Source organism: Xenopus tropicalis, chromosome 7 (assembly GCF_000004195.4).
Source record: "Xenopus tropicalis strain Nigerian chromosome 7, UCB_Xtro_10.0, whole genome shotgun sequence".
NCBI lineage: Eukaryota > Metazoa > Chordata > Amphibia > Anura > Pipidae > Xenopus > Xenopus tropicalis.
The window spans coordinates 127,871,005-127,894,252 of NC_030683.2; the positions used below are offsets into that span (position 1 = coordinate 127,871,005).

General features: G+C 42.2%; 1 protein-coding gene across 1 annotated transcript in view; it reads right to left on the bottom strand.

Annotated features, from left to right (window-relative positions):
* Positions 1–9,805, bottom strand: part of LOC100493184 (IgGFc-binding protein) — a 36,370-nt gene extending 26,565 nt beyond the window's left edge. The window contains exons 1-7 of the mRNA XM_031905217.1: positions 9,749–9,805; positions 7,063–8,286; positions 5,677–6,059; positions 3,955–4,224; positions 2,476–2,773; positions 1,298–1,896; positions 271–838 (exon numbers count right to left, since the gene is read on the bottom strand). Of these exons, the coding sequence (XP_031761077.1) occupies positions 271–838; positions 1,298–1,896; positions 2,476–2,773; positions 3,955–4,224; positions 5,677–6,059; positions 7,063–8,286; positions 9,749–9,800 (3,394 nt within the window). The 5' untranslated portion in view covers positions 9,801–9,805. The remainder of the gene's footprint in view (positions 1–270; positions 839–1,297; positions 1,897–2,475; positions 2,774–3,954; positions 4,225–5,676; positions 6,060–7,062; positions 8,287–9,748) is intronic.
* Positions 9,806–23,248: the final 13,443 nt, after the last annotated feature.

Sequence of the window (23,248 nt, forward strand, 5' to 3'; positions counted from 1 at the left end):
CATCCACCCTACCACCAGCAAGCCAACAGTCATCCACCCTACCACCAGTCAAGCCAACAGTCATCCACCCTACCACCAGTCAAGCCAACAGTCATCCACCCTACCACCAGTCAAGCCAACAGTCATCCACCCTACCACCAGCAAGCCAACAGTCATCCACCCTACCACCAGTCAAGCCAACAGTTTTCATATAAGTATTAATGCTAAAGACATTAACAATTATGAAATAAAATAATAATAAATATTAAAACTGGCATCTATTCATCTTACTGCAAAAACCGTCACTCCTCCATGGGTAGACAGTGCCTCCAGCAGACTGGCACGCTTGGGCATAGGATGACATAACTGAGCAGAAGACAGTTTGACGGCTTTGTAGAATACAATAGTCATAAACACAACTTTCAAAGAATGGTTCTGGATCCACCAGTTTGTGGCAGTCACGAAAAGGTCCTTCACGTCCTAGTAAAATGCCACATTCGGTGCTTCCATCCCTCTGCTTCTTCTGCAGCTCTTCTAACCCAGCACAAACCGGGTTGCCACCTTCACTGCAGCCAGACGTACCTCCAACTTTCCAGGTTTGAGCAATGGAGATCGCTGACTCTAAAACTGATTCATCTCTTGAGGTCAAATCATCTACTGTATCTTTATTGAAATTGCCACAAAGTCCACAGACTGCCCCACTGTATGTGCCCGGGATGGTGACCGTTACAACACTGTACCAATCAAAGGTGACAGTGAGCCCAAAGTCAGTGCTCAGCACAGCCGATCTAGGGTTCTGGTACAGAGAAATGCGACCATCTGTAGAACTGTATGGAAGATGTTTGAGAGAACCATCAATCTGTAGAGACATGGGCAAATACAGTCATACAGTTGGGTAACTGTGTAATTTAATGTTTAGGGCAGGTACATATTATATGCAAAAAATTCAAAAATTTCACTTTAGCCTATACTAAACTAACAAATAGCATTTTGATGGAGTCAGGAATGATTTTTTCCCCTCTGGGGCAAATTAGAGAGGCTTCAGATGGGGTTTTGCCTTTCTCTTGATCAACTAGCAGTTAGGCAGGTTATATATAGGCATTATGGTTGAACTTGATGGACTTATGTCTTTTTTCAACATAATTCACTATGTTACTATGTAAGATTTAGTGATTGCTGGTAGAAACCAGCATTGGTGCCACCAAAGAAGTGGTCTTGGTCAAGAATTAGAATGACTCGTGTCTGGTACTGTGGATGTCTAAGTGTGTTCCTTTTGCTTTATTGCATATGCATATACTGTATACCCAATAACACTTACTGTTACTTGGTGGGGTTGTTGCATGCTGATTTGGACTTCTTTACCATAAACTTTGACGTAAACATCTGAAGCAAAAGAAACTCGAAAGTCTCCTCTGTTCCGGTTCTCAACATTGACCTGGAAGTCAGTAAGGTCGCGGCTATGGTTACACAATGCTGAAAGCTGGTATTGGCAGGTCCCTTGAAAATCATATCGTAGTCCATCGAAGGTAAAGTAGTGAGGATCTCCAGAAACGGTGCAAGTGCCAAATGAGATTGGGTAACAGTCTCGTAGGCCTCCTTTTACAGTGCACTCTTCACCTAGTCTACAAGAGGTCTCCTTACACTCCACCTTCTGGCTCCTCCCATTGCAAGTGCACTTAACCTGACATTTTGTGTCTTTCCAGAATGTCTCATTGGCAGAAAAGGATCGTCCTTCAAAAAAGCATCCACAGCTTTCTATGGGTAAGCACTTTCCTTGTATCAAAACAAAACCTGGGTTGCACTCACAGCCCTCTATACATGGAGCAGTGCATAATAGTGATGCATCTGGGTCCTGGCATGTGGCCGGGCATGCACTTCCACAGGAATTGTACTTGCTGTTACTGGGGCAGGAGAAGGCTGTAGAAAAAAGGAAAAAAATGGCTTACTTATACCTCAAAGACTAATCCTGAACCTTGACAATGGAAAGCTTCATGACAGTAACTGATTCCCATCTTCCCCTCATGTCTCATCTCTATACAGTACTGAATGTGGATACAGTACCAAATTGGTGTATTGTGTATTAGTACTTCAGCCATAGTTCTAAAAATATCTAGGGCTGCAAACAAACATTCCCCATAGTTTGGGGGCCATGGTCCCCATAGTTCGGGGACCATCGCTGTAGGGAAACCATCATCCACCACCCCTGCCCTTCCAATGATGCTCAGCAGATGCTGATAGAAGTATTTGCTAATCCAGTGATCCCCAACCAGTGGTCCAAGAGCAACATGTTGCTCATCAACCCCTTGGATGTTACTTCCGAGGGCCTCAAAGTAGGTGCTTATTTTTGAATTTCTGGCTTGGAGGCAAGTTTTGGTTGCATAAAACCCAGTGTAAAGCCAAACAGAGTCTTCTACAGGCTGCCATCCACATAGAGTCTACCAAACAGCCAATTATAGCTCCTATTGGCACCCCCCTGGAACACAATGTAGTACTTACGGCATCCAGCTCCATCTCTCCACTGACTGATATTGAGGCCCTGTCTCTGGCACGCATCTGCATATGCTTTGAGGGCTCGGCATGAAAATTGTTTGTAGCCATCATTGAGGCATACATCGTACACACAGTTCTCAGAATACATTTTTGGATTGACAATTGAATGGCATTGGCTGAAGGGCCCATCAGTTTTATCCAAGAGTCCACAGTAGGCGTCTGTCGTGTACTTTTCTGCCATATTTGGGGGGCAACTGAGGCACGGACCATGGCAATCGTCCCAGCATGTTGTGTTGTCTTCTACCTAGAAGTGAGAAGAAAAACAAATACTGACCAAACCAAGCCTTCCATAGGACTCAATGGTACTCAACAGATCAAACCTGATTGTTAATAAATCTAGATTTATACACGTTATTTTCGAAAAATATACATTTTTCGGGAAACATTTCTGAAAAACTCGAACTTTTCGAGAAACAATATAGGAAAAATCAAGTTCTGACGAAAACTCATTTGTAAATCTCAAGAATATCTAGAAGTAAAAAAAAAAAATTTGACTTTTTCTCAAAATTGCTTAGTAAATTGAACTTGGGCTCCTAAGGCTAGGAAAGTGGTTGTCATGCCTTTTTCTTTTTGTTCCACCCAATCCCACTATTGTTGATCTTCATGCTTAGAAGAGCAACTAGGCATCCTCCTCAAATCTGAAATCTCAAACTAATTGTAGGGTCATGTGTACAGTACTACTAAGGCACCCAAGTTGTCCTTTTATACCAAAGCCAAGCATTTGGCTGCTAGGGCCATGACAGATGATAGAGGCATAGAGGCAGGGCAGGCAATATATGATTGACAGCTAAGATTTTTAATGACAGTTACTTTCACTTTCCATTTAGCACTTCCTAGATATCACCTAGATGGCAAATGCATAAGAATTTGGGGCGATACAAAGCTTTTCCTTAATAACAGTGTACACAAAATGGTGGCTGCCTGCTGGCTGTGACCGTAAATTCCAAGACTAAAGGAACAAGAAATTCAATAATTAATTAAAGTATATTATGCTCTACTACCATGATACAAAAGGATTTGGTATTATTTATTGGGGTGACAGGTCCCCTTTACAGCATTGTAGTTCCATTTTCACATTGTGCTAATGCTGAAATTCCGTTGAGGCTCGTAGAAACTGGCCGGACCTGGAACCTGGAAATATCATAGACTTCTATCTCTTATGGGGTTCCGGATTCAGCTTTGCTTATAACCAGCAATGCACAAAGGGAGCTTGGTGTTCAAATACTCTACCGCAGTGGTTCTCAACCTTCCTAATGCCGTTCCTCATGTTGTGGTGACCCCCAACCATAAAATTATTCCTAAGACCATCAGAAATATGTGTTTTCCGATGATCTTAGGCAACCCCAAAGGGGTCCCGACCCACAGGTTGAGAACCACTGCTCTACAGTATCTGTAATGCTCAGAATTATTGCTGCCAGCTCTTACCTTCCAGCTCTTGCCAAAGGCAACAACTCCGTTTGCTTGTGGTCCATCAGGAGTCTGGAAATCATCTGATGGATTCTGGTTGTAGTTCCCACACATCCCACACACAGCTTTGGCATAGCGAAGACTGAGCTCAACAATCGCAACATGGTTCCAGTCGTAGGACACTTGGACGTCGTTCCCGTATTGGATAACTACTGTGTTCCCGCTCTGGAATATCCTCAGAGTTCCATTAATTAGAGACACTGGGAGTGAGGATCGAGACTTGTTCACCTGTTATCCAATGAGTAAACCACCACAAATCAAGTCTGCTCATCACCATAAGAATAAATAAAGTGTAACGAGACAATTGGCCACACAATTCTCATTACTTGTACTCATTTCAGGCTTTTGGAGTGAATTATGCCCTGCAATACACCTGCTTGGAAAGTTGTACCCATTTACTTCTCACCTGTTGTACAGTTGCCCCACTGGGTATAGTTGCTGCATATGTAAGTTCAGTTTCTGGGCTACTCTGGTTCTTGCCCAAGCACCGACTCATTCCACCCCAGAGATTGCCACTCCCAAAAACCATCAGAAGGTAAAAGAGGTGGCTCTTTTATCTTCTGATGGTCTTTGGGGGTGGCAATCTCTGGGGTGGAATGAGTCGGTGCTGGGGCAAGAACCAGAGTAGCCCACGTGCATCTCAATAACCTGACTGCTAAATTAGTGTTACATTAATGTGTTCCTAGCAGTTATTTACCCAGTTTATCCACTACAACCATCTACGTGCCAACCGTGAGCGTAAACTTGAAGCAACAAGGCAAGGGGTTTCTATTGCCACCATAAGTGAAACCAGTACTTTTGCCTGGAAATGGGCAGTCCAATCACACTTCTGTGCATTAATAAAGAGCAGAAAGTGGGGGTAGATTCTGATTCTAAATACGGTAGAGAATAACTAGTCTACTTTTGCGTTGGCAACTAATCGGCAGGGGGTGATTAAGGGCAACTAAGCCGGTAAAGGGTATGGGAAGTCTCAGTTATGGGGAAAGGCTGGCCCAGTTGGGTCTGTTTACACTGGGGAAGAGGCGCTTAAGGGGGGATATGATAACTATGTATAAATATATAAGGGGATCATATAATAACCTTTCTAATGTTTTATTTACCAGTAGGGCCTTCCAACGGACACGAGGGCACCCACTCGGTTTAGAAAGGTTTGTTACAGTGAGAGCTGTGAGGGTGTGGGATTCCCCCCCTGAATCAGTGGTACTGGCTGATACATTGGATAGGTACAAGAAGGGGCTGGATGGCTTCTTAGCAAGTGAGGGAATACTGGGTTATGGGAGATAGCTCTTAGTACAAGTTGCCCCAGGGACTGGTCCGATTGCCATCTTGGAGTCAGGAAGGAATTGTTTCCCCTCTGGGACAAATTAGAGAGGCTTCAGATGGGGTTTTTTGCCTTCCTCTGGATCAACTAGCAGTTAGGCAGGTTATATATAGGCATTATGGTTGAACTTGATGGACATATGTCTTCTTTCAACCTAACTTACTATGTTACTATGGTTCACAGGCTTCCCACTGTATAAAATCCAGATGGGTTCCTAAAGCATAAGGACAAATTTGCTAAAGACAATAAGGCTCCAGAGAATACAAGCTCTGGTTGTAGTGTGGAATACTCTTTACTTTTACCCCTTATACCGTTTGAAGATTCACTTTTAATGTGTATCTATTCTAACAAATACTCACCCTCACGTAGCCAATCTCTGATTTCTTCACATCGATCACATGGTCGTTGACTAGAAAGCTGACCTGCCCCACGTAGGAGACACGCACATTCCCACGGTTCTCATTCTTGGCCAGGACGGTGAACTTCGGAAGAGCGCCCCCAAACTTTCCACACACGGAGACAAGGGTATATGTACAAGTGCCCATGAAGTCGTAATACCTCCCATCGAAGGTGCGGTAATGGGGGTCTCCAGATGCCCAACATAAATTTACTTTCAGTGGGACACACTTTGGAACCCCTCTCTCCATGATACACTCTTGTCGTGGGGGGCAAGTGATGGAGCTGCAGGAAGGGGGTGCCGGGGTTGTGGTTGGGGGTACAGTTGGGGGAACGGGTTCTGAAGCTGGAAAATGCAAACTTGGTTATTTCATGTGCAACATTCTGTTATTCCTATGAACTAGAAATTACAGCTGCCACCGCCTACCCAAAGGTATTATGGGAGAAAAAAAGTGGCAATATATGTATTTATCTATATTAATTATACCCTTGGTTGTTATGCTTAAAGCAGTGCATCCATTCATGGGGCCATATAAATCAGAAATAGGAGCAATCATGGAATGTTCTTTATAGTCCTACATAGTGGACCTTTCTTAAGACACACAAGTTGAGTATAATATTCACCATGGGGGCTGTGTGGGAATGGCTGTCCAAGATGGTGGTAGCTCAAGTGTTCCCCAGGGGCAATAGGTGCAATTGTCATAATTTAATTTATTTTCAACCTGAAGATAAACCATACCCTGTGTAGGGAACTGGCAAATTGTACCGTTTCTAACTCTGTGGCCCCTAGTATTTTGACAACATGAAGGGTCCTTAATGTAATGGGAAGTAAGTCCCTGCTCCTGTGTCATAGCATGAACTTTTGTGCAGTTCCAAAGTTTGGCCATAAGGTGGCACTGTGGTATAAAAGGCTGAGCAGCCATGAGGCTGGAGGCCATTTTGTGAAGTCTCTGCCTGAGCAAGCAGGCAGAGAGATACTGTGGAATCTGGGAATAGGAAGGTCCAGACAGAATAGGCAGCCCCTGTTATAGGTCACACTAGGTGTGATAGACAGGCAGGGCTAGCTAGTGAGCAGCATTTTGGCTCCAACCAGGAATTGTAGAGGGATTATAATCCCGGGTATAACACTGCCCAGAGTAGGGTTACCAGTGTACAGACCTAGGGTTAGATAGTAATCCCCCAGGTTCCACTGGAAGCATATACCTGAAAGCTGGGGGTTAACACATTGTGCCCTGCAGCTAAAGAGTTATTGTGACTATTCCTTGTTAGTACTGCCTGTCACCCCTGGGCAGATCATTCCAAACCCCAAGCCCCCCATGTTACAGCCATGATACGTCAACATATCTCACCTTTCACACAGGTAGCCATTGAACCGTAACTGTAGAAAGAACCGACTCCGACGCTTTGAAGACCAAATGAAACATTGGAGTGCGCTACTAAATGAGACGTTAACGTGTTTCCATAATAGTACTCGTACCATACGTAGTCGGTTCCCTGTATGGGATTATACCGTGAAACCCTTGGGGATCCTCCCTCAAACGTGATGCCGTCGACTGAAGTTTTCTTTGCTACGACGATGGCGTAATTATCGGTGCCACTTTGCCCGTAAACGTAATAGGAAGAGCAGTAACTGTAGATGTCCATGATATTCATGAGCATCGGGCTATATTCAGATCTTTGAACTCTCCCACCGGTGTAGAAAACCGTGACCTGCACCGCGGCGCTGGCCGTAATTCTAAGAGCAACATTTGACATCTCGATTTGAGTCACTTGGCCGGCCACCATGACTACATTAGTTTCAGAGGTCCCTAGGACATAGGTCAATTGGGTTGGCCTTGATGCAGTCACAAACACCGTGTCTGTCTTTGTCTGAAAACTCAGAGGAACGACAAAAAATGCAGTTCCCCAATCAGAAACGGGTAGAAGTTGTTCATAGGTAAGACTACACCGAGTATTGGCCATAGCGCAAGAATGTCCACTCAACACAGCCACGGGCTTCTGAGATATCACTCTAGATCCTGACAGATCATCTGAACCGAGAAGCTGAATCCCTTGGAAGGGCTTTAGAACAACAGTAAATACGCTATTAGGTGGATAATTCTTGTTCTGGAAAGTTAAACCTCCTTTTAAATGGACGGCAACAGATGTTTCATCCTTAGAAGCCACCACTGAGAAGACTTTAGGAGACCCCATATAACCATTTTTAGGTGTTATTAAGTAGTATTCCATTCCGAGGCTAGCCAGAGGGTAGACAATGGTGGTTTCTCCACTGTATGACCTGTAGTTAAGGGTAAGGACGTTGATTGGTTTGTTAGATGTGATACGGATGGTGTTGCTGAAGATCACGCTGCCCCTTATCTCCACGGAGGGTGGAAGTTGGACGGAAATGGTCCGGTGACTATTTAAGTTGAGATTTCTGCTGAATCCACCATCAGAAGAACTGATGGACACAGAAGTGTTGTCATGGTGGCTCGTTATACGGAGCTCCTGCCTTGGTTGTGTATAGCTTGGGAACGCATTCTGTAAAAAAGTGGTGATAAAGTCTGTTCCTATGGGACTTGCGCATCCCACACCTGTTAGAAGGGACACAAATAATGATACAGAGATTTAGGGTAAATTAAATTTGTCATATGATCTGTTGTTATTGCCAAGAGCTCCCTGGCTCCATTTTGGGAGGGAACTTCAGGCTGGGCCCCCTTAGCTCATAACAAGGTTACAGATATATAGAAACATTGGGGTAACAGTCACCCCGCTATAGTTCCAGGGGTACCCAGGGCACAAATAAGCACTCACCATAAATCCCCCCCTAACTGGCCTTCAGGCTGGGCCCCCTTAGCCCATAACAAGGTTACAGATATATAGAAACATTGGGGTAACAGTCACCCTGCTATAGTTCCAGGGGTACCCAGGGCACAAATAAGCACTCACCCCAAATCCCCCCCCTAACTGGCCTTCAGGCTGGGCCCCCTTAGCCCATAACAAGGTTACAGATATATAGAAACATTGGGGTAACAGTCACCCTGCTATAGTTCCAGGGGTACCCAGGGCACAAATTAGCACTCACCCCAAATCCCCCCTAACTGGCCTTCAGGCTGGGCCCCCTTAGCCCATAACAAGGTTACAGATATATAGAAACATTGGGGTAACAGTCACCCTGCTATAGTTCCAGGGGTACCCAGGGCACAAATTAGCACTCACCCCAAATCCCCCCCTAACTGGCCTTCAGGCTGGGGCCCTTAGCTCATAACAAGGTTACAGATATATAGAAACATTGGGGTAACAGTCACCCCGCTATAGTTCCAGGGGTACCCAGGGCACAAATAAGCACTCACCCCAAATCCCCCCCTAACTGGCCTTCAGGCTGGGCCCCCTTAGCCCATAACAAGGTTACAGATATATAGAAACATTGGGGTCACCCTACTATAGTTCCAGGGGTACCCAGGGCACAAATAAGCACTCACCCCAAATCCCCCCCTAACTGGCCTTCAGGCTGGGCCCCCTTAGCCCATAACAAGGTTACAGATATATAGAAACATTGGGGTAACAGTCACCCCGCTATAGTTCCAGGGGTACCCAGGGCACAAATAAGCACTCACCCCAAATCCCCCCCTAACTGGCCTTCAGGCTGGGCCCCCTTAGCCCATAACAAGGTTACAGATATATAGAAACATTGGGGTAACAGTCACCCCGCTATAGTTCCAGGGGTACCCAGGGCACAAATAAGCACTCACCCCAAATCCCCCCTAACTGGCCTTCAGGCTGGGCCCCCTTAGCCCATAACAAGGTTACAGATATATAGAAACATTGGGGTAACAGTCACCTCGCTATAGTTCCAGGGGTACCCAGGGCACAAATAAGCACTCACCCCAAATCCCCCCCTAACTGGCCTTCAGGCTGGGCCCCCTTAGCCCATAACAAGGTTACAGATATATAGAAACATTGGGGTAACAGTCACCCTGCTATAGTTCCAGGGGTACCCAGGGCACAAATATATATATATAGCCATTCCCACAGTTTGTAACCATTATTTCTTACCTCCACAAACAGCAATCCATAAGCAGAGAGACAGTAGCCCCTGGGAACCCATTTCTCCCTGGGGGAAAAAAACAACAGCAGTCAGTTTAACCCTGTGTTTCTCCTATTGTTTATGGCCCAGCAATTTCACTGTACAACATAATTATAATTACTATAATAACCTGTAGCTGTATATTCATACAAATAAATAATTAATGTTGATCATGATTAATGTGTTGCCATATTATTGCCCAACGTCACTATTAAGTTCTGTTTAAACACAGAGGGACCCGCAGTGCACCAAACCCCCACTAGGGTGCAGCGTCACCTCGCAGAAAACCATCTTTCCTACACCCAATAAATCACTGCAGGTGACAGGCAATTAATCATCATTTCCACCAAAATTCATTGGTGCAATTAAAAACAAATTTGTATTTTGAAAAAAGGCCAAGAGGTGAATAAGAGGAAGACAAGGGCTGCAACAGGGAATGAATAGAGACACCTATCAAGGCAAAATTAATCATTGAAAATAAATGTTTTCAGACAATTCTGTTTCCTTGGTTGGGATCAAACTCAAGGCCCCACTGCTGTAATTGGAACCACTGAGCCACCGTACTAGTCAGCTTATATATGAAATGATACATCTCTCCAGCAATAAAAAGGAAGGCATATTTCTATGAAGCAGGGCACAAACATTCCCCCCCCCCCCCGTGGGGGTCATTTATAAAGTTCACACAGTGCATAATTTTGCAATTATGTTTGCACATGAAATACACCAATCTTGTAGGGAATCTGTGATTTAAGCAGTAGGTGGGACTAGAACACTGATGGCAAATTCCTTACTCCTCCCCCATAATCTGCCATCAGTGTTCTAGTCCCACCCACTGCTTAAGTCATAGATTCCTTACTCCTCCCCCATAATCTATGACTTAAGCAGTGGGTGGGACTAGAACACTGATGGCAGATTATGGGGGAGGAGTAAGGAATCTATGACTTAAGCAGTGGGTGGGACTAGAACACTGATGGAAGATTATGGGGGAGGAGTAAGGAATCTATGATTTAAACAGTGGGTGGGACTAGAACACTGATGGCAGATTATGGGGGAGGAGTAAGGAATCTATGACTTAAGCAGTAGGTGGGACTAGAACACTGATGGCAGATTATGGGGGAGGAGTAAGGAATCTATGACTTAAGCAGTGGGTGGGACTAGAACACTGATGGCAGATTATGGGGGAGGAGTAGGGAATTTGTGATTTAAGCAGTGGGTGGGACTAGAAAACTGATGGCAATTTATGGGGAGGGGAAGGGAATCTGTGACTTAAGTAGTGGGTGGGACTAGAACACTAATGGCAGCTTACAGGGGGAGAAGGTAAGAATACTCTTTATCTCTCTCTGTTGCTCACTGTCTGTATCACTTCGTATATTTCCTCCATCTCTATCTCTTCCCTCTCCCTCTTCCTCACTCTCCATTACTCTCTCATTCCATCCAGGGTCGGACTGGGGGGTGCAGGGCCCACCGGGGCTCCCGCCCCAGGGGCTCTGCAGGTGCCCCAGCCGCATCCCCTAACCCCCCCCAGGGGCCCCCGCCTGACGTCCTCCCCGAGCGCGTATAAATTGAACGCGTCGGGGAGGAACAGTCAGTAGGGGGAGCGCCGGCAAAGGTCGGACTGGGCCGCTGGGGCCCACTAGGGCCGGGGCCCACCGGGATTTTTCCTGGTGTCCCGGCGGCCCAGTCCGACCCTGATTCCATCACTCTCCCTGCCTTTCCCCATTACCCCTCTCTCTCTCTCCCATCTTTCTATAGAATCCTGTGATCTCTCCATTCAACTCTGCCAGTTTGTCTCTAACTATTAGCTAAGGACCAATCAAACTCAAGGCTCTTCAGGAATAAAATGAAAGAATAACAACCCAACAACAAAGACCCAAGATGTATAGTTACCCTTTATTGTGCGATGGAAACAATATCCCTTCCGGGCGGTTAAACCATTATTAAGCCAATTCCGTGTGTTACAGAATCCCCGCAGAGTTATGCAAAGGGCTCATAGTGTAGAGATGGATAACAATAAGGTAAATATCATATTTAATGGGCAAGAGAATAGAGTGTAAGTGGGAGACGGAGGCTCCCAAAAATCTGCTGAGTGTGGAAAAAGTCACGGTTGAGTCAAAAAAGTTGCCCATGTAAAAAATAGTGGTAGCCAAATTTTCAGTGAATCAAAATGAGACTGATTCGCTCATCACTACTCATGACTGGCAGGACTATAACTCTGTAAAGCAGATACATACACATATGCGTGTAAATTACACAGAACTTGTGCCAAATATGAAATATACGTTTCATTTCACACAAGAAACACAACCCCACAGAGATACCATGAAAGCGATACCCTACGTATTGTGCCTCAGTGTAATGGAGCAATGATACCCCAGGGGGAACGTAGTAACCCAAAAGGAGTTATTTACAAATCCCCAGGGCACAAGAGAAAAATCTCTCTGTAATAATAAAACAGTACCTGTACTTGATCCCAACTAAGATATAATTACCCCTTATTGGGGCAGAACAGCCCTATTGGGTTTATTTAATGGTTAAATGATTCCCTTTTCTCTGTAATAATAAAACAGTACCTGTACTTGATCCCAACTAAGATATAATTACCCCTTATTGGGGGCAGAACAGCCCTATTGGGTTTATTTAATGGTTAAATGATTCCCTTTTCTCTGTAATAATAAAACAGTACCTGTACTTGATCCCAACTAAGATATAATTACCCCTTATTGGGGCAGAACAGCCCTATTGGGTTTATTTCATGGTTAAATGATTCCCTTTTCTCTGTAATAATAAAACAGTACCTGTACTTGATCCCAACTAAGATATAATTACCCCTTATTGGGGCAGAACAGCCCTATTGGGTTTATTTCATGGTTAAATGATTCCCTTTTCTCTGTAATAATAAAACAGTACCTGTACTTGATCCCAACTAAGATATAATTACCCCTTATTGGGGGCAGAACAGCCCTATTGGGTTTATTTAATGGTTAAATGATTCCCTTTTCTCTGTAATAATAAAACAGTACCTGTACTTGATCCCAACTAAGATATAATTACCCCTTATTGGGCAGAACAGCCCTATTGGGTTTATTTAATGGTTAAATGATTTTTTAGTAGACTTAAGGTTTGAAGATCCGAATAACTGAAAGATCCCTTATCCAGAAAACCCCAGGCCCCGAGCATTCTGGATAACAGGTCCCTACCTGTAGAAACTTTATATTTTGCCAAAAGTGTATAATCTGAGCCGCCCATAGAGTTAGCGGAATTAACCCCTCGTGTGCATGCAGTAGTGCAAATAAAATGCCGATGTGTGCAGCTCCGGGGGTGAATCAGTGCACGTATCACACAAGGACATTATTGCACAAGAATTAATTTCTGCATGTTGGGAAATCTGTCAGTTAATTGCCTCAACTGTTATTAAATAAGAAGGAAATTGTTGGCTAATCCTCCGCCTCGTACTGTATATACCCCTTATATACAGGCATGGGGGGCTTCCGTCTGGGTTGGAAATCAGCTACAAATACTAGTGTTTGGAAATGGGTTATTAATTAAATCTGAGTATCACTCATGTATTATAAGGGATAATGTACCCCCTACTGTAAATGATAAGGATATTAGCAGTCACTGAGGGGTTCTGTGCCCCCCATATAAAGGCACAAGGCTGCAGGCTGAGTTATACAGGGAACTCCGAGTATCACTCATGTATTATAAGGGATAATGTACCCCCTACTGTAAATGATAAGGATATTAGCAGTCACTGAGGGGTTCTGTGCCCATATAAAGGCACAAGGCTGCAGGCTGAGTTATACAGGGAACTCTGAGTATCACTCATGTATTATAAGGGATAATGTACCCCCTACTGTAAATGATAAGGATATTAGCAGTCACTGAGGGGTTCTGTGCCCCCCATATAAAGGCACAAGGCTGCAGGCTGAGTTATACAGGGAACTCTGAGTATCACTCATGTATTATAAGGGATAATGTACCCCCTACTGTAAATGATAAGGATATTAGCAGTCACTGAGGGGTTCTGTGCCCCCCATATAAAGGCACAAGGCTGCAGGCTGAGTTATACAGGGAACTCTGAGTATCACTCATGTATTATAAGGGATAATGTACCCCCTACTGTAAATGATAAGGATATTAGCAGTCACTGAGGGGTTCTGTGCCCCCCATATAAAGGCACAAGGCTGCAGGCTGAGTTATACAGGGAACTCTGAGTATCACTCATTTATTATAAGGGATACTGTACCCCCTACTGTAAATGATAAGGATATTAGCAGTCACTGAGGGGTTCTGTGCCCATATAAAGGCACAAGGCTGCAGGCTGAGTTATACAGGGAACTCTGAGTATCACTCATGTATTATAAGGGATAATGTACCCCCTACTGTAAATGATAAGGATATTAGCAGTCACCGAGGAGTTCTGTGACTTTATAATGTAAAAAAGTTGAATGCCAAGTACTAGGTCATAGAATCCCAAAGTGATTTCCAATATCCTCATATTTCACAAAAGTTTGTATTAAAAAATATATATACAGTATATACTTTGCTGATGTGTAGGTATATTTATATGGCAGGTACACAGTGCTGAACATCAAAATACAATATAAAAACAGATGGGGAAAAATACAATAACAGAACATGAATAAATACAAAGACACAATTACTTTCAAAATTAAATGTGAGGAATAAGGTCCCTGTCCCAGAGAGCTTACAATCTACGCACTCTATTACAAACAAGGCCCCGAGCATTCTGGATAACAGGTCCCTACCTGTAGAAACTTTATATTTTGCCAAAAGTGTATAATCTGAGCCGCCCATAGAGTTAGCGGAATTAACCCCTCGTGTGCATGCAGTAGTGCAAATAAAATGCCGATGTGTGCAGCTCCGGGGGTGAATCAGTGCACGTATCACACAAGGACATTATTGCACAAGAATTAATTTCTGCATGTTGGGAAATCTGTCAGTTAATTGCCTCAACTGTTATTAAATAAGAAGGAAATTGTTGGCTAATCCTCCGCCTCGTACTGTATATACCCCTTATATACAGGCATGGGGGGCTTCCGTCTGGGTTGGAAATCAGCTACAAATACTAGTGTTTGGAAATGGGTTATTAATTAAATCTGAGTATCACTCATGTATTATAAGGGATAATGTACCCCCTACTGTAAATGATAAGGATATTAGCAGTCACTGAGGGGTTCTGTGCCCCCCATATAAAGGCACAAGGCTGCAGGCTGAGTTATACAGGGAACTCCGAGTATCACTCATGTATTATAAGGGATAATGTACCCCCTACTGTAAATGATAAGGATATTAGCAGTCACTGAGGGGTTCTGTGCCCATATAAAGGCACAAGGCTGCAGGCTGAGTTATACAGGGAACTCTGAGTATCACTCATGTATTATAAGGGATAATGTACCCCCTACTGTAAATGATAAGGATATTAGCAGTCACTGAGGGGTTCTGTGCCCCCCATATAAAGGCACAAGGCTGCAGGCTGAGTTATACAGGGAACTCTGAGTATCACTCATGTATTATAAGGGATAATGTACCCCCTACTGTAAATGATAAGGATATTAGCAGTCACTGAGGGGTACTCTGAGTATCACTCATGGGAACTCTGAGTATCACTCATGTATTATAAGGGATAATGTACCCCCTACTGTAAATGATAAGGATATTAGCAGTCACTGAGGGGTTCTGTGCCCCCCATATAAAGGCACAAGGCTGCAGGCTGAGTTATACAGGGAACTCTGAGTATCACTCATGTATTATAAGGGATAATGTACCCCCTACTGTAAATGATAAGGATATTAGCAGTCACTGAGGGGTTCTGTGCCCCCCATATAAAGGCACAAGGCTGCAGGCTGAGTTATACAGGGAACTCTGAGTATCACTCATGTATTATAAGGGATAATGTACCCCCTACTGTAAATGATAAGGATATTAGCAGTCACCGAGGAGTTCTGTGACTTTATAATGTAAAAAAGTTGAATGCCAAGTACTAGGTCATAGAATCCCAAAGTGATTTCCAATATCCTCATATTTCACAAAAGTTTGTATTAAAAAATATATATACAGTATATACTTTGCTGATGTGTAGGTATATTTATATGGCAGGTACACAGTGCTGAACATCAAAATACAATATAAAAACAGATGGGGAAAAATACAATAACAGAACATGAATAAATACAAAGACACAATTACTTTCAAAATTAAATGTGAGGAATAAGGTCCCTGTCCCAGAGAGCTTACAATCTACGCACTCTATTACAAACAAATACAGTTAGTAGAATATAAAGCTTTTCCCTTATCCCCCATCCTGACCAGTATGACCAAAGCAAAACCAGAGATCTCATTATCCCCCAGGCTTTTCCCGCTGCAGAATTAATATTTTTCATTCTTACCCAAATGCCTGAGTTTTCTTATGTAACACTCACCCTCAGCCTGGGACTCACCTGCCCCGGCAATCACATGCCCCGTATATATAAGGGATACGGTTACATACCTGCCTCGTTACTCAGCTCATTTGCATATCTCAGATCAAGGACCCGCCCATCCAACTACCGAAAATCAAACCCAAGCCCTGTCCCAGCAACCGGGGGAGAGTCTCATCAAGCGAGAGCGCAGGGCTACCTGCTGTGCAACCCTCATAACTCCCTGCATTGTGTAACAGCTTAGCATCTATATACCTATCACTTACAGCAGGGAACTGCCCGGGGCAACTGGGAGTGAGAAAGTACTGTAAGTCTCTATATGTATGGGAGGGGCATGATCCATATGTAAAGAGAAGGAGAAATAGATTTAAACATAGACTGATGCAGGATAGAGAGAAAGACAGATAGATACTCTGTATACCTATAGATGACAGATAGATAGATAGATAGATAGATAGATAGATAGATAGATAGATAGATAGATAGATAGATAGAAAGATAATAGAGATAGATAGATAGATAGATAGATAGATAGATAGATAGATAGATAGATAGATAGATGTAGATGATAGATAAATGATAGATAGATAGATAGATAGATAATAGATAGATAGATAGATAGGTAGATAGAAAGATAGATAATAGATAGATAGATAGATGTAGATGATAGATAGATGATAGATAGATAGATAGATAATAGATAGATAGATAGATAAATAGATAGATGATAGATAGATAGACAGATAGATAGATAGTAGATAGATAATAGATAGATAGATAGATAGATAGATAGATAGATAGATAGATAGATGTAGATGATAGATAACTGATAGATAGATAGATAGATAGATAGATAGTTGTAGATGATAGATAAATGATAGATAGATAGATAGATGTAGATGATAGATAAATGATAGATAGATAGATAGATAGAAAGATAGATAATAGATAGATAGATAGATAGATAGGTAGATAGTAGATAGATAATAGATAGATAGGTAGATAGATAGTAGATAGATAGATAGATAGATAGATAGATAGATAGATGTAGATGATAGATAAATGATAGATAGATAGATAGGTAGATAGGTAGATAGAAAGATAGATAATAGATAGATAGATAGATGTAGATGATAGATAGATGATAGATAGATAGATAAATAGATAGATAATAGATAGATAGATAGACAGATAGATAGATAATAGATAGATAGATAGATAGATAGATAGATAGATGATAGATAAATGATAGATAGATAGAAAGATATAGATGATAGATAGATGATAGATAGATGATAGATAGATGATAGATAGATATAGATGATAGATAGATGTAGGACAGATACACCTGTGCGACTATCTGCGACTATCTATTAATCTCTGGTATTTTGGAGTCAGTGACTCACAATTACTCCTTCTGTATCCCAATATGCCCAACCCTTAGTAAACACACACACAAAGCATTAGCAGGACATTTAAGTGAGCTGAGCAATAAACTCACTAACATACGTGCTAAACTACACCAGTGCAGTTGCCCAATTCCATGTATAATACCCCAGAACCCACAGCAGGATAAATACAGTGCCAATTCCATGTATAATACCCCAGAACCCACAGCAGGATAAATACAGTGCCAATTCCATGTATAATACCCCAGAACCCACAGCAGGATAAATACAGTGCCAATTCCATGTATAATACCCCAGAACACACAGCAGGATAAATACAGTGCCAATTCCATGTATAATACCCCAGAACCCACAGCGGGATAAATACAGTGCCAATTCCATGTATAATACCCCAGAACCCACAGCAGGATAAATACAGTGCCAATTCCATGTATAATACCCCAGGACACACAGCAGGATAAATACAGTGCCAATTCCATGTATAATACCCCAGAACACACAGCGGGATAAATACAGTGCCAATTCCATGTATAATACCCCAGAACCCACAGCGGGATAAATACAGTGCCAATTCCATGTATAATACCCCAGAACCCACAGCAGGATAAATACAGTGCCAATTCCATGTATAATACCCCAGAACCCACAGCAGGATAAATACAGTGCCAATTCCATGTATAATACCCCAGAACCCACAGCAGGATAAATACAGTGCCAATTCCATGTATAATACCCCAGAACCCACAGCAGATAAATACAGTGCCAATTCCATGTATAATACCCCAGAACCCACAGCAGGATAAATACAGCGCGAATTCCATGTATAATACCTCCTACTGTTTGTTATCAGAAGTTCAGTAGTGGCGCTTTTGGGACACTTATATTTCCATTACTTTATACAAAGGCAGAATATTCCCATTCACATTTATCTGTATCTAAATCCTGAACTACAATTTATGTAATTACTCAATTGATGCAATGTTACTTTATGTTACATAATTCAGTAACGGGCGTTTGTACCAGAAAGAGGAGAAGACCATGGATTATTATTGATGCAACATAACAGGATCCTTGCTGCAATAGATAAAGTTACATGTACAGAACAGATGCGGTAAAATGTGGTAAATAGGGGGGGTAAATAGGGGAAGGAGGTTAAGAAATAGCAAAGACTTTCTCTACTTACAAGTAGTTTAGTTCATACTTATATTTGATGAACCTCCGGGTCATACTGCATAGAATATGACACTAGTGGGTTAAACATAAATAATTAGACACAGATAGGGGCGGGGTCGAACTGGGGGGGCAGGACCCACCGGGTCCCCACACCCCCAAAGGTGCCCCCACCAGCCGGGTCACCCGCACCCCCGCAGGGGAGGACATTGGTGACCAGGGGAAGCGGCAACAAGGACACCGGGTCCACTGGGTTTTTTCTCGGTAACCCGGTGGCCCAGTTCGACCCTGGATAGGGGCAGGTTTACTAAATCTCCATCATTTCTCATTTTAGTAAAATTTTCAAATACGACTAAATTAGTTTTCCCAAATATCTAATATTTACTTAAAAAAGTCGCAAGGAAAAACTAAATTTTTCTAATTGTCTGCAAAATTCCCGACTAGAAAAAGTCGAGTTTTCGGACAAAACACAGCGAAATATCTAAAGTTTCAAGAAAAAGGAAAGAACTTCAAGGAAAGAGAAGGGACCTCTACCGGTGACTTCTACATGAACTCGGAAAGTTTAACCCGACAAATTTCCGATTTGTAGCCGTTTAGACACATAGTAAATCGCAGCATTTTTTCTCTGCAACTTTTTCAGAAAAAATCTGACTTTTTGTTCACATTTTTTCAATTCAGATTTTTTGTTAAATCACTGCCATTCGTGGAAATGAGTTTATTTGGGGTTTTAAAAAAAGGTAAAACTATGAAAATTTTAATAAATAGTTAATAAGTTAATAAATCCCCCCCACCCCCATATCTCAATACAAAGCTACATTTTCAATAGGGTATATTTAAATACTGTATATATTTCTGATCCAGAAATGGTTGTATAACTTTCCATTCCTCAGACTAAATTATTGATTGGTTGACTTTTTTCCCTGAAGAAGGTCATGTAATGTTTCTGATACATTGGGGCTCATTTATTAACACTAGGCAAATTTGCCTATGGACAGTAACCCATAGCGACCAATCAGTGATTGGATTTTTCCTGTCACCTGCAGACAGAACAACCAATGCAACAATTTGATTGGTTGCCAATGAGGGTCATCTATCAACCCTGGGCAAATTTGCCCAGGGTTGATAGATGACCCTCATTGGGTCTATAAGTCTTGTTGAGAAAAGTACCTGGGGCTCTTTGATGACATCATTATTAGTTTCCCACTGAGACCTAATTTTTTGGCTTTTTTTTATTAACTGGTTAATTTTATATTCTCTTATTTATAAAAACCATTTTTACAGGAGGGGTAATAACAAAAACCGATGGCACAGCTAATAGTTGCGGAGCAGTAAAAGGAAAAAGAAAAGAAAAGAAATCACATGACCAACGTGGTGATTACCCATACACTTACCTACCTGATGCCTGTGAGTAACCAGTTGGCATCGGTTTTATGTTCAACAAATAAACAAGAAAGCTTAATTCCTTGGAACGGTAACAGGAACAAGATTTGTATCTGCAGGAACTGGGGCAGCCCCATTCCTATTAATTGGCTTTATACACAATAGGGTGTGGCCCCAAGCCCTCAGGCATTAGATGGTCACCAGATAAATCCACTATTGGTCCTTCAGGGACCACTTGGAAATGAATGTGCAGCAATGCTTGTACCTACTGCTGCCTTCACTCATGATATTCTATGAAATGATCTTCAATCCACATCTCCCAGCTTTTTATAAGGCTTTGCATTCTTTTTCTGGATTATGGGAAGGGGTGGTATGAAAATAAAATTTCAGTAGAGGGTCAGTAGCAACAGAAAATTAGCAATGCATGGAATCAATGAATTTCAGTTATGGTCTAATACCGAATCCCTGACAAGACATCTGGATGAATCCCAAAGCCAACTTTGCACCTGATTTATATATATACAGTGGAGGAAATAATTATTTGACCCCTCACTGATTTTGTAAGTTTGTCCAATGACAAAGAAATGAAAAGTCTCAGAACAGTATCATTTCAATGGTAGGTTTATTTTAACAGTGGCAGATAGCACATCAAAAGGAAAATCGAAAAAATAACTTTAAATAAAAGATAGCAACTGATTTGCATTTCATTGAGTGAAATAAGTTTTTGAACCCCTACCAACCATTAAGAGTTCTGGCTCCCACAGAGTGGTTAGACACTTCTACTCAATTAGTCAACCTCATTAAGGACACCTGTCTTAACTAGTCACCTGTATAAAAGACACCTGTCCACAGAATCAATCAATCAAGCAGACTCCAAACTCTCCAACATGGGAAAGACCAAAGAGCTGCCCAAGGATGTCAGAGACCAAATTGTAGACCTGCACAAGGCTGGAATGGGCTACAAAACCATTAGCAAGAAGCTGGGAGAGAAGGTGACAACTGTTGGTGCGATTGTTCGAAAATGGAAGGAGCACAAAATGACCATCAATCGACCTCGCTCTGGGGCTCCACGCAAGATCTCACCTCGTGGGGTGTCAATGATTCTGAGAAAAGTGAAAAAGCATCCTAGAACTACACGGGAGGAGTTAGTTAATGACCTCAAATTAGCAGGGACCACAGTCACCAAGAAAACCATTGGAAACACATTACACCGCAATGGATTAAAATCCTGCAGGGCTCGCAAGGTCCCCCTGCTCAAGAAGGCACATGTGCAGGCCCGTCTGAAGTTTGCCAATGAACACCTGAATGATTCTGTGAGTGACTGGGAGAAGGTGCTGTGGTCTGATGAGACCAAAATAGAGCTCTTTGGCATTAACTCAACTCGCTGTGTTTGGAGGAAGAAAAATGCTGCCTATGACCCCCAAAACACCGTCCCCACCGTCAAGCATGGGGGTGGAAACATTTTGCTTTGGGGGTGTTTTTCTGCTAAGGGCACAGGACAACTTATTCGCATTAACGGGAAAATGGACGGAGCCATGTATCGTGAAATCCTGAACGACAACCTCCTTCCCTCTGCCAGGAAACTGAAAATGGGTCGTGGATGGGTGTTCCAGCACGACAATGACCCAAAACATACAGCAAAGGCAACAAAGGAGTGGCTCAAGAAGAAGCACATTAAGGTCATGGAGTGGCCTAGTCAGTCTCCGGACCTTAATCCAATAGAAAACCTATGGAGGGAGCTCAAGCTCAGAGTTGCACAGAGACAGAAACCTTAGGGATTTAGAGATGATCTGCAAAGAGGAGTGGGACCAACATTCCTCCTAAAATGGGCGCAAACTTGCTCATCAATTACAAGAAACGTTTGACCTCTGTGCTTGCAAACAAGGGTTTTTCCACTAAGTATTAAGTCTTTTTTTGTTAGAGGGTTCAAAAACTTATTTCACTCAATGAAATGCAAATCAGTTGCTATCTTTTATTTAAAGTTATTTTTTCGATTTTCCTTTTGATGTGCTATCTGCCACTGTTAAACCTACCATTGAAATGATACTGTTCTGAGACTTTTCATTTCTTTGTCATTGGACAAACTTACAAAATCAGTGAGGGGTCAAATAATTATTTCCTCCACTGTATATATACAGGTATGGGATCCCTTATCCGGAAACCCGTTAATTATAAGACAGTACCTGTACTTGATCTCAACTAAGATATAATTACCCCTTATTGGGGGCAGAACAGCCCTATTGGGTTTATTTAATGGTTAAATGATTCCCTTTTCTCTGTAATAATAAAACAGTACCTGTACTTGATCCCAACTAAGATATAATTACCCCTTATTGGGGGCAGAACAGCCCTATTGGGTTTATTTAATGGTTAAATGATTCCCTTTTCTCTGTAATAATAAAACAGTACCTGTACTTGATCCCAACTAAGATATAATTACCCCTTATTGGGGGCAGAACAGCCCTATTGGGTTTATTTCATGGTTAAATGATTCCCTTTTCTCTGTAATAATAAAACAGTACCTGTACTTGATCCCAACTAAGATATAATTACCCCTTATTGGGGCAGAACAGCCCTATTGGGTTTATTTCATGGTTAAATGATTCCCTTTTCTCTGCAATAATAAAACAGTACCTGTACTTGATCCCAACTAAGATATAATTACCCCTTATTGGGGCAGAACAGCCCTATTGGGTTTATTTCATGGTTAAATGATTCCCTTTTCTCTGTAATAATAAAACAGTACCTGTACTTGATCCCAACTAAGATATAATTACCCCTTATTGGGGCAGAACAGCCCTATTGGGTTTATTTCATGGTTAAATGATTCCCTTTTCTCTGTAATAATAAAACAGAAGGTTTATTCAATATATAAATGATTTTTGGCAGACTTAAGTTATGGAGATCCAAATTACAAGTTGCTGTTTTATTATTACAGAGAAAAGGGAATCATTTAACCATTAAATAAACCCAATAGGACTGTTCTGCCCCAATAAGGGGTAATTATATCTTAGTTGGGATCAAGTACAGGTACTGTTTTATTATTACAGAGAAAAGGGAATCATTTAAA